An 18,721-nucleotide genomic window follows, 5' to 3' on the forward strand; every position below is an offset into this window, starting at 1 on the left:
ATGTGTCTGACGTATGTAAGACTTGGAAGGGGGGGGGGGGGTAAATAATTTCTATTTGGCACCAACAACACTGGCCCTGTTCACTTCAAATCTTACTGTTCTCCTACAGTGAGATAAGTGGAGAAATAAGCATTTGTCTCATACTGTACAACATTTGTGCACAACCATTGTGCTTGTACTATGGATAAATGCAGTTGATTTTTATTTTAAAAATTCTGGAATTAGGAAACTTCTGCAGTGTACACATTATTGGAATCTGTACTTCAATAGCAAAACGGCTTGTTTTAAGGGCCTGGAAGAATCAAAGTTATTTTGTCATATTTTTTTGCATTAGTTAGCATGGACAGCCTATGACCATGGATAGTCATTGAATCAGACTGTGCACTGGCCGGAAAATGGGACATGGAGATATATGATGCAAGAAGGAACTCCTTTCATCATATATAAATATAATGTAGAGTCTAGTCCTCTGGACGGTCTATAAAATCTGACCAGCATACGATCAGTGATTGACGGAAGGACCAGGGCCACGTGCCCTGGGCCCAATTGTGGGACAAAACAAGGATTGGTTAAACACACCAAACAGGTGCAAAATTATACCATACGCTTATGTAGTCTCCATAACTGATGTGAACTGGCCTTAAATGATGTAGTAAGTACAGACATCTGTTTCTCCATGTCTGTCTACTGCCTCTTTTACTAAAGTAGGCAGCTCCTAGTGCTTGATCAAACGCCGCAGTGTTATAGTGATAGCGTTACCGGAAACCTCTGCGGCGGGGTACAGTGTAATCATCGGACAGCTTGCAAAGCTGTCCGATGTATTCATGAGGGGGCGGTCCAAGGCGCTGCCTCTTCCCCGGACCGCCCCGCTAGCTCCATAGGCCGGCAGTGACTGCCGCGCGCTAGGCAGCATTCACCGCCCCTAGCCACGCCCCAACCCTGCCCCCTCATGAATACGTCGGACAGCTTTGCGAGCTGTCCGACAATTACATCCTACCCCGCCGCAGTGTTTCATACCGTTACCGGAGGTTTCCGGTAACGCTATCACTCTAACACTGGGGCTTTTGATTGAGCACTCGGAGCTGCTTACTTTAGTGCTGATAAATTGGGTGACAGGTCCTCTTTAATATACTAGTTAAAAATAAATGCAGTCTCCAAGTTAAACTAAAGCACTTATTGGAAATTGTTACTTACATGAAATGTTAGTTTTCTAGAAGTGTGTAACTTACCGAGTATTCCTTGTAATGATCTGTGATGCGCTGGCGCTCTTTTTCCTGAAGAATAACAGAGTACTCCGCATGCTTGGTAGGATATTCTTTAATCATTAGGTCAATTACTTCATCACTTCTTAAAGCAGTCAGACCTTCAAAAATGGCAAGGAGAGAGGAGTCCGATATTCTAATAGCAACAGTCATTGATTTAAAAAAACAAAACAAAACCTGGAGCTGTTCGAGTTTGTATCCCCAATCATACCCAATATAACTGGTATATAAATGTTGTCCCTTCAGAAACCACAAACTGCAGGGCTGCCATCTAGTAATGTGCCTGACATAGGCTAAGCAATACTTGTTATAATTGTATAGCGCTGCTAAGACTTGCTTGATTTTATGGTTCAATAAAAAGACTTGGTTGATTTTAAACCTTTACTATAAAAAGGAGTTGATATACGGAGTTGAGCACTGACATTTACTTTGAATTTGCTAAAGAGCCCAAGCCTGCCCCTACACTTCAATTTGTTTATTCCATTCCATTATCTACTGGCCAATCATGGCACCGGGTTATAGGATTGCACTTGAACCAGCATGACAGCATACAGGCAGGACCCCTATGGAATTGTGTAAAGAGCAGAGGGGATGGCAAAATGAGGATTCAAAATACCTGCAATTAGCACTTGTACCACTCATTAGCTGAAGCAACTCACATGTTGCCACAAAAGGGGCTGGATCCAGTACCAAAAACAGAAGTACCAGATCAATGTGGAAAGTATGAACTGGAGCAAGTTATGCTTTCTATTTACCCCCCACCTCTGCCCTAGCCCCACATTCGTTTTCCAGGAAGTTAAGCTAGAAACATGACGACACGGTAACTAGCACTTCCACCATCACACCAGAAGAACTGTCCCCCTGCATTGGCCAAATACACATCTTCCGTGTTAAGCAGCTTTCATTTAAAACATTATTTCACATGCAAAATGTTAATTTACTAGGTAAAATAATTTAATGCTGAATATCTACAGTGCCAAAAAATAGTGATGATTGAAATACTAAAATTATGGTTCAGTAGCCCTGCCCGGAGCTCAGAGACTCTCACTGATTCACTTCCTGTCAGGAGATACTGAGCAGAGAGAAACTACAAACTACAAGGAGATAAGTGATCTGAGGGAAAGGGGAGACAGGCACATGCCTGTGAGAACACAGATGTAGCAGTGCTGATAGTGTGTAATAGGCATCTCATGGATCTAATCTATCTCTTTCTATGTGTTAGTGTGTTAGTGCAATGTCAGAAGCCAGATTAAAGTGTATATACACTCACCGGCCATTTTATTAGGTACACCATGCTAGTAACGGGTTGGACCCCCCTTTTGCCTTCAGAACTGCCTCAATTCTTTGTGGCATAGATTCAACAAGGTGCTGGAAGCATTCCTCAGAGATTTTGGTCCATATTGACATGATGGCATCACACAGTTGCCGCAGATTTGTCAGCTGCACATCCATGATGCGAGTCTCCTGCTCAACCACATCCCAAAGATGCTCTATTGGATTGAGACCTGGTGACTGTGGAGGCCATTTCAGTACAGTGAACTCATTGTCATGTTCAAGAAACCAGTCTGAGATGATTCCAGCTTTATGACATGGCGCATTATCCTGCTGAAAGTAGCCATGAGATGTTGGGTACATTGTGGTCATAAAGGGATGGACATGGTCAGCAACAATACTCAGGTAGGCTGTGGCGTTGCAACGATGCTCAATTGGTACCAAGGGGCCCAAAGAGTGCCAAGAAAATATTCCCCACACCATGACACCACCACAACCAGCCTGAACTGTTGATACAAGGCAGGATGGATCCATGCTTTCATGTTGTTGACGCCAAATTCTGACCCTACCATCTGAATGTCGCAGCAGAAATCGAGACTCATCAGAACAGGCAACGTTTTTCCAATCTTCTACTGTCCAATTTCGATGAGCTTGTGCAAATTGTAGCCTCAGTTTCCTGTTCTTAGCTGAAAGGAGTGGCACCCGGTGTGGTCTTCTGCTGCTGTAGCCCATCTGCCTCAAAGTTCGACGTACTTTGCGTTCAGAGATGCTCTTCTGCCTACCTTGGTTGTAACGGGTGGCGATTTGAGTCACTGTTGCCTTTCTATCAGCTCAAACCAGTCTGCCCATTCTCCTCTGACCTCTGGCATCAACAAGGCATTTCCGCCCACAGAACTGCCGCGCACTGGATGTTTTTTCTTTTTCGGACCATTCTCTGTAAACCCTAGAGATGGTTGTGCGTGAAAATCCCATTACATCAGCAGTTTCTAAAATACTCAGACCAGCCCTTCTGGCACCAACAACCATGCCACGTTCAAAGGCACTCAAATGACCTTTCTTCCCCATACTGATGCTCGGTTTGAACTGCAGGAGATTGTCTTGACCATGTCTACATGCCTAAATGCACTGAGTTGCCGCCATGTGATTGGCTGATTAGAAATTAAGTGTTAACGAGCAGTTGGACAGGTGTACCTAATAAAGTGGCCGGTGAGTGTACATCTTGTACCCTGATAATGTAACCACATTGTCATCCCACAGAACTAGAGGGGTCATCAATTGTCTGCTTAAAGAGGCCCCGTTCACAGTAATAGGAGCTAAAACAGCACTAAAACTAGTAAAGCGATTAAAATTGTCAAGTAAGAGGTTAAAATGATCTAATTGTGTTAACATCACTAGGGGATTGAAATGAGAGAATTTTCTTTTGTGGGAAAACCACTTTAATGGCTTTTACTGTAAAGTCCATGTGACATATCCCCACCATTGTTTAGGTCAGTGCAATCACTGAAAGTCACCATATTTCGACACCAGTAACTTTGTTATACTTCCGTACCCAGAAATGTTTATGGTACGTTTAAGGGATGGGCAGACTATTTCATTGATGCCACTTTGAGAACTGAAAAACTGAATGTTCACTTTTATACATATTGAACATTTTTGTTTGTTACAGCATTCACTATATGGGAAGAATGTTATAATTTGATAGAACAGAGTTATCCATCTCTATTTGATTTGTTCATTTATATATGCATTATAGGGAATTTTTTATTTAACTATTGTTCAGACCACCTAGTGTTTTGCATTTTACAGATATGATGCAAGGACTCTATGTTGACCACCTGACCTGCAGTATTAGCAATCTAACTGTTACAGAGGTGCCTGGATCTAAGAGTAAGTACCCCTGGTTTATCCATGCTTGATTTTGATGGTAGATTTCCTTTATAGAATATCTGTCATTTCAGATAAATTTTTGAGTGTGTGTGCACGGAGGTTGGGAATGCTGTAAACATTTTTCCAATAATCTTAAATAAGAAATTCTGCTTAGACTGTAAAGAAACAGAATGCAATGTGCCACCTACTAATGGCTGTACTTCTCCAACGTCAAGGGCTGCCAGGTTGAAGTCTGACTCGCTCTTCTCTGGCTGTAGTATTCCATGAGCATTATTTTCAAGCTAAGTGAAGGGGTTAATAGCTCAGTACACAAACACAGGGAGATGAGATGGAACTTATTGTTAGCCTCACAGACGCACGCAGAATTTCTTAATAAAATATATTACATAAATGTTCACCCCACGCACAATATTAAAAATTATCTTTCACGACTGTTACACTTTAAGCTGTCAAAAAAAAAAAAAAAAAAAAAAAACCACACCATTAAGAAAACGAAGAAAAACTTAAGCAATTACCAAGTGTACACTGAGTTTCTGTAATGACATTTAGCTCTCTCAGGTAAAGTTTCTCCTTGTGTGAAAGATCTCTTCGCTCTAAATCTTTAAAGTAAAAAAAAAAAAAAAAACACAATTACAAATTGCATTTATGTCCATATAAATATATACGTAAAGCGAATCAGGCAAGAAGTAAAGATGTAAAGTTGAGGTTTCTGTAACCTTTATTTAACCCCTTCCCGCTGCAACCCTTTTTCATTTTTGCGGTTTCATTTTTCACTCCCCACCTTCAAAAAGCTATAACTTTTTTATTTTTCTATTTACCATTTCTATTTTATTCCGAAAGCAGTGAAAAACCATTATTATATTTTGACATGAAGTCACAGGGAGCGACAATCCTCGCCTAGATGGTGGTGCCCATGCGCCACCATTTTTTTAAGCCGGCGGCGATCAGTGGGGAAGAACATGTGAACGAGCTTTATTTCTCCCTGGATAAACCTTTCAACCAGCTGAAAAAAAAGTCTGGATAAAGAATTCTGCAAACCTAACATGTGTTCCCTGCAACCCTTATAATGTCAGGAACAGGTACAAAAAAATTCTGTGGGGAACACAACCCTTTTACATTCACCCCATTCTTTCCAGATTACTGCTCTTCTATAAAAGATAATAGAACAGCCAGGTCTTACAATGTAGCGCATCAAATAGAGTGAATAAAAGCTTTTTGTATATGAAATGACAAAAACTTCATTACCTGGATATTTACGCTTGAAAGAGGTGACACCAAGATATTCACTGACTTGTTCTTGTAACATATAGTACTCTCCCGTTTCATCTGACGGCCACTTGTATTCAACTAGATTTTCTGCAGGGAAGTAGCTAGAGCTAATAAAATATAGTTGAGTTAATATTCATAATATCAGAGAAAGTTAATAGCTCTATAGATCGAGAGAGTTATATATCATGTATAACAAGTATTACTACCCACCTATTACTGCATATTTTTCAAAACCAGCACGTGTTACTTTACACGGTAATAACAGTAGAACACTAACTTACCCAGCTGTTTTTAAGTTTGTTTTTTCCATGACATTGTATAGTGTCCTTTTAAAATTTTAGAATCAATTATTTTAGGGACCATTTTATTTCTATTGCGGTTTTGGTAGGTCTGTTAATAGAAACCAACAACATATCACCCCATTCTATTAACTTCACCCCTCAATCTTTCCTGTAATGAGATGGCATTTTCATTGCTAGCATTTTGGGGACTGTGCAACCTTTTAATCTCTTGCAATTAAATTTTGGTGCGTTGTGAAACGGCAAAAAAGTGGCAATTCGGACATTTTCCGTACGAGCTTTACCGAAATTAGTATACGTTTTTTTATTTGTATAGATGGAAATTTTGGGATGCACCGATACCCAATAGTTTGTGTTTTTGTTTACATTTTCCACATTTTTTAAAATGATTTATTGTTTTATAGGTGTTAGGGGCTTTTGGGACATTTTAGTGAGTTTTATTTAAAAATGATCACAACACTAGCATATGAACTAGGGATCATGTGATCACTAGTTCATACTAATGCACTGCAATAACCATGCATTGCAGTGCATTAGAAGTGTCAGCCTATGCACTTGCACAGGCTGACAGGCAGACTGCTCGGTCCAGCCAGGGGCCAGATCAAGCAGGCTCTGCTTCAGACAGACCCAGGAACCTTCATTAGGTCCCCAGCTGTCCGGCAGAGGAGACAGCACCCTGCAATGGCATTGCGGGGTGCAGGCAGAATGAGGGAATGGAGTCCCCTCTCTCAGCAGGTATGTAGACTTGACTGTGGGATCTAAGGGGTTAAACAGGCCAGATGGGATGTCATCTCCATCGGATTGTTAGAGCAGGGGGTCACTGTTCTTCCCTACCCGGGGGGACCCATGCAGAACTTGGGTTAGGCAGACGGAAAAACCGGTTGGCCTAGCCCAAGGCCCCTTAGTGAACGACAGAGAAATCCGTATGGGTGGTCCCTAAGGGGTTAAAAAAAACCACATGACTTGTCTGTGCTGCTCAGTCCTCAGCTTTCAGCCCCCCCCCCCCCTTAATGCTCCTGTACAGCTCCTCCCTGTTCCTTCACTCACATATAAACAGAGCTTATGGCATGGTGAGCTGATATCAATGGGGCAGGGAGGGGCTGAGAACAGCACAGACATGTCACGTCTTTATTAAATGCATCCAAAACAAAGCAAACCCTGGGACTGAGCAGAATATTTTGTCAGGAAGCCAGGTAAGTTAAAACACACTGTTACATTGTAATAAAAATGCTGAGAGAAGGCACAAAGACATATTTGCAATTTAGGTGTAATGGGTTTTTGCAACCGGAGTTTAGTGAAAATGAGGTTCTTGGTGACAGGTCATCTGCAGAAATTGACACCTCATCTGCCGCCGTTATCAAGCTTTTTAAGCAACTATGATAAATCTGACGTGCCAGAGACATCTAAAGATCCTGCCTAATGATAAATCCTGCCTGATGATAAATCTGTCCAAAAAGGTGATGCGAATTCTGGCAAGTACAACCGTGACCAATAACACATTAGTATCATTAATAATTAAACTCTAAGATCCAAAACACAATTGATACTTGTGTCTAAGATCATAAAGCTCATTCCCAAAAATATTATGTTTTAGTGGTGTACAACACAACAAATAAATTTACCCAAAATCTTGGTTAGAATTTTCACAACTTGGGGTGCTTTCTCCAGATGCTGTGCGCCTTCGTTTGGGAGCTTGACTTCCATCATTGGAGGTTTCCTCCAGATCTCTTCCATCATTTGAATTTTCTTCCTGAAAAACAGCATCCAAAACATCAAACGAAGATACAATGGAAAAGCTGGTTTATGTGCTACCACCCGCCTTGCAGTGAAAAGGTCAAAGATGAGGAGAAATTATAGGTGTGGGGGAGCTAGTGCAAAAAGGAAATAATGTCACCTTTTCTGTAGCCTCCCTTCTTATAAACACAGGAGCCACAAACAAGGAGCACAAGGGGGCTTCATAAAAGGGGCTACAGAAAAGGAAGGGGTTATGGAAAAAGAGGTTGTGGAAATGGTTGTAGTAAATATTTTGTATTATTAGTGCAGGAGTGAAGTTTTGTACTGTTCTGTGGTTGTTGGTGCATTTAGGGTGCTGGTTACTGATGTGGCCCCTTCTAGTTGAGAAGTATGACAATTATATGTCTGTGGAGTCTGAATCAGTCCATTTTATCAAAACACCAACTCCACCAAAATGCGCACTGACTGACTCCACAGCTTCCTTCCATAAAATAAGTACAGTGCTGCAGATTGTGATATATAAAGATGCATTATTGTATAAATCCACACAAACATTTAGGACAACCCCTTTAAATCCCTGTTGGGCTATTGGGTACAAAGCTGGAGGCCAGATAAATGATAATCCCCATGTACAGATTGACAGCAGGGGGCTGATCCCTGAGGCACCAGCAGTTACCCAGACCTCCCCAGAGCATATACACATGGGGCGTCTGGAGGGATCCTTCCCCAGCAGATTCTCATGTACTAAACATATCCCCCTTGTAGCCTTGAAACTTCCATTGATAAGTGATTTCTCTGTGAACCAGAACACTAACACCACATCATCACCTATGATATACAGAATGGTGAGCACTGGTCAGGTAAACCGAAGAGTGTGTACAGCACACCATGCAATGTACAAGGACGATGCTCTGAGGAGACCCGGGACGGGTATGGAGCGTACACGATCTCACCTTCAGGGACGGCGCAGCCGGAGTGGCCGGATCACTGTCGCACAGAGGCCTCGCCGGTGACATGACGGCGGCCATGATGATCCATCCAGCGTAAGAAACAACAACACGGCCTGCGGTACTAGCTACAGCCACACCCCCTGTTATCTCCGCCCCCAAAGTGATAATGCTTCTTGTGCATGGTGGCCCACGTGACTGGCACACATCCGGTGTTCGTTCTGCGTAATGACGTCAAAGATAGGGAGGGTCCTACGCGCTAGTATCAAGGTTGAATCTAGCATGGAGGCGCGGCATTTCAGACCATTCTGCAGTGAGGAGACTATACCAGGAGTACTTCCACTCTAGTCAGTTTTATGGTGAGGAGACTAGAGTGGAAGTGGCAGGACCTAGTGATGGGAATTCCGGCTCAGCTCACTAAGAAGAGCCGGCTCTTCTGGCTCCTGAACAGCTCCCTATTACATGTATAATAGGGAGCCGCAGTCAGTCACCCCACATCACACCACTTTTAACCCGATTTTATCGGGTTTTTTTCTTTAAAGAAAAAAATCTTATTTATACTTAAGTATAGTTGAAATAACATATTCACAATCTCCCAAAATAGGTTTTTATTTTTTCATTGCATATTTTTTACCTCATTTAACGGAATGATTAGTATAACTTGTATGGTTTTTCTAAGGCTGATGCGCCTGAAAGTAAGAAAACTTTGCAATTTTATATTTTTTTAGTGGACAATTTTTTATTCTGTTTTGCCAGTTACACCACACATGATAAAAAAATGAGAGAATCCTGCATGGCCCGGCAGTGTATAACACAAATATATAAAGCACCTTTCTGAATACAGTGTTGGAAATGAAGGGGTGCTCAGCTGGCAGTGGTGTGGCCGGTGCTGGACATTCCTGTCCCCTGCTTGTGCACTCACTATAGCCTGCAAGTACAGTATTTTTTGGACTAGAAGGCACATCGGAGTATAAGGCGCACCATCAATAAATGCCTGCTAAAATGTCTCAATATTCAGAAAACAATGTCATATAACCAAGCATCTGATCACGATATCACAGCAACCTCCATTGAGGATGGGAAGGAGTAGAAGTCCAAGGAGGCATAATGTAATTTCATGTGAACAGATACATGCATAGGCTACAGATTGCAAATGTTAGGAGACAAAAAGACCTTAGATAATGTCACCCTGGTCACGATCCCTCGGTAGGTGAGAGAATACCAAAGGGCTGGCAGACCTTACATACTGTGGTATTAAATGAGCTCTGGAGAGATTTACAGTTTTCTATTATACACACAGTCTTTTTGCTTGGCCAGAATGCAAAACTCCAGCAACCCAATTCTGTCATGAACTCTTGGATTAGGTCTACTAATTCAGACACTGGAAGATCGTACGTGGGGGAGAGAGCAAATCCAATCTATACCTTTTTCGTTATGACCCCAGTACTGATGAGGAAATCCAAGCCTCTGTTCAGGGTTTAACCAAGTTATTCCACACACTGTGCCTGGCTGCCAAGTGTTGCTTATTGCAAAATTGCCTACAGCCCTAGGTTCTGACAGTAATAGACCAGGTCCAAAAACTTTTTCATTAAGAAAAACAATTCACTAAGATCTTGCGCCTGATATCAGCTGTTAAATACCTGTCCAAGCCGTGTGAATTCCCAAAAACAGTGCAAAGTCCGATGAAAGTGCGCTCTGTGACACTTAGTAGACCCTCACCCAGTGTTATCTGCTGAAAAGGTACCTTAGTGAGCTTTGTTCTCACACAATGTACTCTGCTAAAGTTCTATTTATTAGAAAAGGGAATCTGCCATGGATTCTTTGGAATTATAGGACCTGTTCATATTGCACCATATCCTTGTCTCTCTGAGATGCAGGGGCGGACTGGCCATTAGACCCACCGGCAGGGGCGCACTGGCCATTAGACCGACCGGGAGAAATCCCGGTGGGCTGACTCGTTTGGGGCCGGTCTGACACTAGTGGGGCCGGTGAAGTAAAATAAAAACCCTGAACTCACAGTGGCCACGCTGAAGACCGTAGGAACTGGAGGCCGGGCGCAGTGCTGCAGGGACTTCCCCCTGCTGTGCTTCTGTTCTCTGATGTCAGTGTCATCACGTGACCCACATCATGACTTCCCCCGAGCAGGCCGGCATCTCTTCCAGCTAGATTTGAAAGCCCCGAGCACTGCTGTGAGCTGAAACTAGATACAGTCAGCTCACAGAGACCACACAGGCACCCCCGCAATCGCCCCCCCACCCCTCTTCCCTGGATCACAAGAAGAAGCCTTCTCTAAGTGCAGGATGAGGACCAGCTTTGACAATGAGAAAAGAACTTACAGGGTAAGTGGCTGTATACATGGGACTGTGTGGCTGGTGGGTATGTTACATGGGACTGTGTGGCTGGTGGGTATGTTACATGGGACTGTGTGGCTGGTGGGTATGTTACATGGGACTGTGTGGCTGTGGTGGATGTTACATGGGACTTCGTGGCTGGTGCAGGCTGAAGTACACTCACCGGCCACTTTATTAAGTACACCTGTCCAACTGCTCGTTAACACTTAATTTCTAATCAGCCAATCACATGGCGGCAACTCAGTGCATTTAGGCATGTAGACATGGTCAAGACAATCTCCTGCAGTTCAAACTGAGCATCAGTATGGGGAAGAAAGGTGATTTGAGTGCCTTTGAACGTGGCATGGTTGTTGGTGCCAGAAGGGCTGGTCTGAGTATTTCAGAAACTGCTGATCTACTTGGATTTTCACGCACAACCATCTCTAGGGTTTACGGAGAATGGTCCGAAAAAGAAAAACCATCCAGTGAGCGGCAGTTCTGTGGCAGGAAATGCTTTGTTGATGTTAAAGATATTACACTGGACTCTGACGCCAATTTACATATTGTCAGACATTTTAAAGACTCAGCATTCATTTCACATAACTTTGTGTAATAAAAACTAAAGTTTGGGTGTGCCCCTCACCACACAAAGACTTAGCGCTCGCTAGCACCACCTAGTGGAAGGTATCCAGGTGAACATCTGGACATTTGGTTTATGTGAAGACAGCCAATGGTTCTACATTCCTTTGTGTGCTTACATCCAGTAGTGTTACATTTCCTGGGTGAGAACACCAAATTATAGTTGCTGCTTTCCTACTTACACGCCTGTAATGTAATCTTCAGTAAGGACAGGTCTTGTCTTTCCTGGTTTTACTCCATTCCAGCGCTGGACACAGACTCATTTAATTTGAAAGTCACCTTACAATGATTAGGGGTTTGAGCCCCAGATAAAAATCTATAAGAATTGGCGTCTCCTGGGTGGCCATACTTTTATGGACATTTAACCATCGAGGTGACCTCCGCAAGAGTCCAGGCGGCCAGTGACCAGAACTGACAATGAGCGCTCGTCAGGTCAAGTCAAGTCTATTTTTGTCTACCTTGACTGTAGTTCTGTTTCACTGGCTGAAAGGGACTGGGTAAGGTCATCTCCTTGTGTGATAATATGTACTTTGCCTTACATGTCCATATTTAATAGTATGTTCACTTTAATTTCGGCAAAGGATCTGACAGATGATTGACAGAGACTGGACGTGACTATGTATGTTGTAGAAAAAGGTCTGCAGTGCCCTCTTGTGAATTGTTGATGTAGTTCAGAAAGTTTGTGATGGTGTTGAGATTTTTGTTCATGTAAGCGCGGATAGAATCTGGAAGTTTGCAGAGACAAATTCTGGCCAAATTTACGTATACCTTTCCTTCGGGATTGGGATCGGCCCCGTGATGCGGCAAGGACAGTAGAGACAAGAGGGACACTGACGGGAATTTTACAGTTGAGCGTTCTCCTTGATTTCTGAAATATTGTGTGAAGGTCTCTAATTTGTACTTACTGATAGTTAGCGGGGTAGTCTGGAGCTGTATGTACGGAGGATATCTATAGCCCTTGAACAAAATCAGGTATTCCACAGATTCCACAAAATGGGTAGTGAGCAAAGTAAGACTGTAGCTGAACACTGCAGACCTAAAAAGGCGACTGACATAGTGTCACACGGGAAAGGTAAAGAGTGGGTAAAAGGAAGTTATGAGGTATTGAAGTTTTTGGGTATATTAGATGATCCCCTGAGTGTGCAAAGGTGGGAGACAGCACTTGATGAAAATGGTGGCTGGCTCAAAGACAAAAAGTGGCACACCCAGGCAAGAAGGTTGTTTTGATGTAAGTAGAGAGTTAATGACAAAGGAAAGTGGATGGGGTTGATTACTGGAGACTTAGACCAGTGACTACGGACGGACCAGGACAGAGGCACAGGAATCCTAGAGAGTGCTCATTAAAAAAAAAAAGAAAAGAAAAATCTTTTGGAATGCAGACCAGCACCCTCTTAGACTCCACCCCCGTATCTGGGGGTTAGAGAAGATGACACGCCCTACCATTTTTCAGTGGCAGCCATCTTAAGACAGTATATTTCTTTCAAGTCCCTGAAAGTTAATTGCCTATGATTCTACACTGTTGGCAGCCATAATGGCTGGTTGTAGGATAGCAGCGGAGTCACCCTTGTGGCGTCCTGGCGGATGTTTGAGATAAAATGCCGGCAGGTGAATATTTTCACCAATTTCAAACATTTGCTAAGGGTCTTGAGTGTGCAATGCTGTTTGTTTATTTTAAAACTTATTTGATCTTGACAATTGCAGAAAAATTACTAGAAAAAGTGTTGCAATGTCTCTGGTACCTGCTTTCTGGAGTTGAAAGAGTTAATCAGGGTGAGATCTGTGGGCAGCTGTGTAGCTGGGCTTTGCTTTGCCTTATCTGTGTCTGTGAGAAGTGGCCTTGAAGTACACAGAAAGCATCTGTGTTGAGTGGGGGAGACAGAGCTGACAGCCTAAAAGACGTCAAGGAATTTGCTTGTGATAAGAATACAAAAAGACATTATGATGTGACGTCCTCCTGTGTACCCCACGACTAAGACTAAGCAAGAACAAGCCCCGAACTGTATTACAGAGCCTATGACTGAGTTTTATGAAAAAAAAAAAAAACAACAAGTGTACCTGACTTCTGTTTGAGACTTGGATTCTGGCCAGAACTTTATAGAGAGCACAGAACACTGAACTAGAGATGGTTGAGAGAATCCTATATGTCTAGATGAGATAAAGCGGAGACCGGTGTTAGCAGACTAGACACGTCTCTGCCAGACTTGTGACAGAAAGCCAGGAAGAACTGAGTCCAGTTTCACAGACCACGCCAAAGTGAGACTGAGAGAAAGTTGGGTTCCGCCGACACCCCGACCCAAGTGGGCGTTACGGGGAGGAGACATTACTGAGGTGACTTCCCACACTCTAGGAAACGTAGACGGCCCCAACAGGGCGGGACAAGGGGGGTGGTAATGGACAAGGATGTCAGCAAGAACAGTCCCCCTCTTCTGAAACCCCCCCCCCCCAAATAGAGTTAGTGCCTTTCATTGTAGAACTCTTCCCTGTTGGCAAATGTTTTCCTCTGTGTGCCCCTAGATGAGGATTACCAGTACCTATTTGCCTTTACCAGTGTAGTATTCCAGTATACCTGATGCAGATTCCCACAAGGGGGGTAAAACTCCCCCAGCCAGTACTCCATACTACATGGCCCTACAGGGAGTAGACTGGCAGACTAGCCCCTTACTGGATGTTCTCCTTTTCAGTATGCGGAGGACCTACTGTTGTTTGCCAGGATGCATTTATTGACCTTATGTGGTTTCTGTTTCAGAAGGGTTGCAAAGTTTCCTGAGACAAACTCCAGTCCTGCCAGGAGAAGGTGGTCTTCCTAGGCCTCTGCTTCTCAGCTACAGAGGGAAGAAAGCTGGCAGTCCAGAATGTGCCCCTGTCCTGAGGTCCTAAGCCTCTTCACATGTTTCTAGGACTGGCCAGTTCCTACAGGCCTGGGATAAGGTCTGCTGCCTCGAGCCTGATGTTGCCCCTTGATAATTGAATTGCCTCTTCTCCATTTGCCCTTAGTCAGGAGGCAATTCATGCCTTCTATAGCCTTAAGGTAGCAAATCCTGTCTGCACTGGCCCTAGGCACATCCCACTGGATCAAAATTTTGTTTTAATTTGCACTGAGTATCTAGGCCACGCCACAGGTGTCGAGTCCAGGAACGTGGTGGCCTCCCCAGTGGCCCACTATTAGGCCGGGTTAGACTCAGTCGTGAGGGGAGCCCCGCATGTGTCAGTAGCTGCAGCCAGCAATCTGCTCAGCAAGGCCAGTGAGCTGATCCTAGACCCTAGATCACTCAGTTACAGTGCAAACCCCACATACCTTGCACAGTGTCCTCACCCAAGTACAGCCTAAGCATCTGAGCAAAGGCCAGACAGCTCAGACTCCAGTGTGCACCTGATGCCCCAGGACACACTGATAAGGTGCACAGCTCTGAGTCCTTCATTCTGTCACCAGTTTTCCAGGATTCAGAGAGGGGGGAGTGAAGGGTGATTAATGCAGATGTTGAGTTTTTTCTCATAGGTGGCTTCAGGTCTGCGGGAGAAGACAGACGGTCAGCACGCTTCCCACACTTCCTATTGCAAACTTACTTATTCTTCTTGCTAGCTGATCTCTTCTGACTGACTGTATGCTCAGGGACACCCCAACCATGACTATCACTGTATCTATATGACTGACTGTACGCTCAGGGACACCCCAACCATGACTATCACTGTATCTATAGGGCTGACCAGGATGCCCCCAGGGTAGGACACTTTACCTACGGTTGGTGCAACAAGACAATGACCTTCTTTAACATTGACAGCACACTGTATTAGCAGTGTCTGATGTGTACAGGATTTGTGGGGATAGGAGAGTCAGGTCAGGCCTAGCGGCAGGGAAGGTGAGTGTACTGTGATAAAACTTCTGCATTCCTTCCTCGTCATCCCCAGGGATAAGGTTGATCAGACACATAAGAAAAGGTAGAGAATCCCAAAGGATTCTGGAGGTCTGAGAGGAGCACCTAGATGACAACGTTTATATAGATACAGTGGGAGCACCAAGGGGGGTCCCAGATGAGTACAAGGCCCACAATCAGATATGGGCAGGTCTAGAGTCCATTATTCCCCAGAGAGCTATGAGTAAAGATGTTGGTTGGGTTAACTGGTTTTATTGTAATCAACAGAGATTTGTGATTATATCCGAGATGCTTCCCAGAACCGCATGGCTTTGGACATGAACCTTGCTGAGAAGGGAGGAGTCTGTAAGATGGTGGGAGTGGCTTGTTGCATGTACATCCCGGATGACATCGCCCCCTATGGATCCATTACCCATGCACTTGAAGAGATTGAAGGACTGTCCAGGGAACTCAGGAGAAACTCTGGGGTGGACACTTTGTAGTTGGGGGATTGGAAGGGTTTCCTTTAAGTGGGGTGATATTGGGGATTGTGATTTTGCTCTCGTCACTTATTGCGTGTTGTGTGGTCTCCCTCATCAAGTCCACCATGTCCCAGATGGCCGTCCAGGTGGTAAGAACCATGACAGGAGAAGTCCCAGTGTGGAGGATACCGTCTTGTTGAAGAACCAGCCTGTTAATAAACCCATAAACTATGGAAACACAATTATGTAATTTGAGTGTGCAGGCCTGTAACCCCCGAGTGACTGGCCTCCAGGGGATCTGGTGAAGAGTTAACAAGTCCAGCAGGTAAGGGCTTAGCCTACCTGTGGGTACCTGGAGTTTGAGGAGGTCACCCTGGACAAAAGTTACAGGCCATGCAAAGCTCAAAAGGGGGGAAATGTTAAAGATATAACACTGGACTCTGTGACGCCATTTTACATATTGTCGGACATTTTAAAGACTCAGCATTCATTTCACATAACTTTGTGTAATAAAAACTAAAGTTTGGGTGTGCCCCTCACCACACAAAGACTTAGCGCTCGCTAGCACCACCTAGTGGAAGGTATCCAGGTGAACATCTGGACATTTGGTTTATGTGAAGACAGCCAATGGTTCTACATTCCTTTGTGTGCTTACATCCAATAGTGTTACATTTCCTGGGTGAGAACACCCAATTATAGTTGCTGCTTTCCTACTTACACGCCTTATGTAAAGTGCCTTATGGTTTTCTATAAATGTGTCAGTCCCACAATAAAGTAACAGTCTTAATGTAATCTTCAGTAAAGACAGGTCTTGTCTTTCCTGGTTTTACGTCATGTAAAAAGAAAGGCCATGACGGAACTCAAAGGCAATCCTAACATCTGCATACGTCCCTCGGATAAGGGAGGTTTGGTCATTGTATTAGACAAAGGTCTAAAGGTTTATTAGACATTACCATGGCTCTACAATCTCTTCTGGATGAAGGGTTTCACCTTTTGAATCTTTGACAAGAAAACAGCGACATTCCTGTTACCCAAAGACCCAGTTATTCCTTCGTTTTATGCCCTTCCCAAATCTCATAAGGCTGGCTTCCCTCCCCCCATGAGACCCATTGTGTCTAGCGTAGGTTCACTTAATGAGGGCTTAAGAATTTGGTTGGATAGATTATTGCAACCCTTAGTCCTCCGTTTACCGGGGTTCATTCAGGATTCCAAGGCAGTTCTTAATACCATGCAGGGACTCACATGGAAGGACACATCAGGGTGTGTCACCGCGTTGTACACTTCTATTCCCCATACACTAGCTAATGTTGCGCTAAGACATCACCTCTGTAAATACAGCAATTATGACACAATATTACAGGATTATATGACCACTGTACTTCCTACTCCATAATAATTTCTTTATGTTTAACTCTCAATTCTACAAGAAACAGGGTGTTCCATGGGGGCCAGTTGCCATTACTAATATCATAAAAAAAACACTTACCTGTACTGCAACACGATCCAATTCTGAGGAAATTGCTTACTGACAGGGTTTCTTTTATTTCCACAAAAGCCAGAACACTAGGAGACATACTATCTCCCAATACATTTTCGGATAGTAATCCTAAAAATACGTGGCTACGAACTAAGGGCAGCTACTGCTGTGGGGGTGCCCGTTGCAACATTTGCAAGTTCATGTTGAAAAGTACTTCCTTTACTTCCATTCATTCAAATATCGTTTATCATAGTCTTCGCACATAGTATATTTGGTACATTGTTCAAAGTGTCACTTACAATATGTGGGCTGTACAGTCTGCAAACTAAAGGATCCTATAAGTGAGCATATCACAGGAGCCAATCCTGCCACTATCACCAGCACCCGGAATTTATCCGGCATTTCCAAACACTATAGGGATAAACATGGTGGGTCCATATAAGGTATGACAGTTATCGCAATGAAACAGGTCAGACATCCCAACAGAGGAGGGAATTGGAAGAAAGCTTTGCTTTCCAGAGAGGCATACTGGATCTTAAACTTGGAGACCCGATACCCTAAAGGCTTGAATTACAAACAAGATTTATTGTATTTTTACTAGACATAAAGTCACGTTCTATCTAATAGGTATATATTGCTTGTGCCTTAAAGGACACCTGTCATCAGGTCTGTGTCACTTGTCCTGTCACTACTACCTGTTGGAGCAGCTCACAAGGATCCCATCCCAGCCTTTATCTAGTTATTTCATACATTATTCATTGTAAAATCATCTATTCTTTATCATATAAGTGAGGCTGGTCACATGGTCAGAGGCAGTGATGTCACCCCTGTTACTCCTCCCCTCTCCTCCCCCTGCTTATGTCTGTGTGTAATGTATAGTAAATGCTGCATCCTCCTAATATACAGGTGAGAGACACAGACATCAGCTACACATGAATCTGACATGGCTGCCTGGAGCTGCTGTATCTCTCCTAAACACACACACATGCACACACAGGCTGCAGGGGGTGCCAGTACCAGGAAGCATCATTATACAGCCTCACATCATTATACAGGCTGTCAGTCAAGCACTGGGGGTGTGGCTGTGCCTCCCACTCATGAATAGAGTGGACAGCTTGAATATGCTAATGCTTCATTGGACATTTCACAGGTCATTTGCATACAGCTTTAGGACCTCATTGCTTAGGTTTACAGGCATGTAGAGGGACAATGAAGGGATAGAGGCAATGCTCTCTAATGGCAGTTTATGAAAATATATTTAGTTTAGGGGGT

At 43.7% G+C, this 18,721-nt stretch overlaps 1 protein-coding gene across 2 annotated transcripts in view; it reads right to left on the minus strand.

The window, feature by feature from the left end:
• Positions 1-8,858, minus strand: part of PHF10 (PHD finger protein 10) — a 32,464-nt gene extending 23,606 nt beyond the window's left edge. The window contains exons 1-5 of one of the 2 annotated variants that reach the window (XM_072141013.1): positions 8,677-8,857; positions 7,612-7,739; positions 5,667-5,797; positions 4,937-5,020; positions 1,230-1,363 (exon numbers count right to left, since the gene is read on the minus strand). In XM_072141013.1, coding sequence (XP_071997114.1) covers positions 1,230-1,363; positions 4,937-5,020; positions 5,667-5,797; positions 7,612-7,739; positions 8,677-8,751 — 552 coding nt within the window. In that variant the 5' untranslated portion in view covers positions 8,752-8,857. Of the gene's footprint in view, positions 1-1,229; positions 1,364-4,936; positions 5,021-5,666; positions 5,798-7,611; positions 7,740-8,676 lie in introns of both variants that reach the window. The other variant, XM_072141012.1, reaches the window with a different exon arrangement.
• Positions 8,859-18,721: the final 9,863 nt, after the last annotated feature.

This window comes from Engystomops pustulosus, chromosome 3, assembly GCF_040894005.1.
Source record: "Engystomops pustulosus chromosome 3, aEngPut4.maternal, whole genome shotgun sequence".
Taxonomy (NCBI): domain Eukaryota; kingdom Metazoa; phylum Chordata; class Amphibia; order Anura; family Leptodactylidae; genus Engystomops; species Engystomops pustulosus.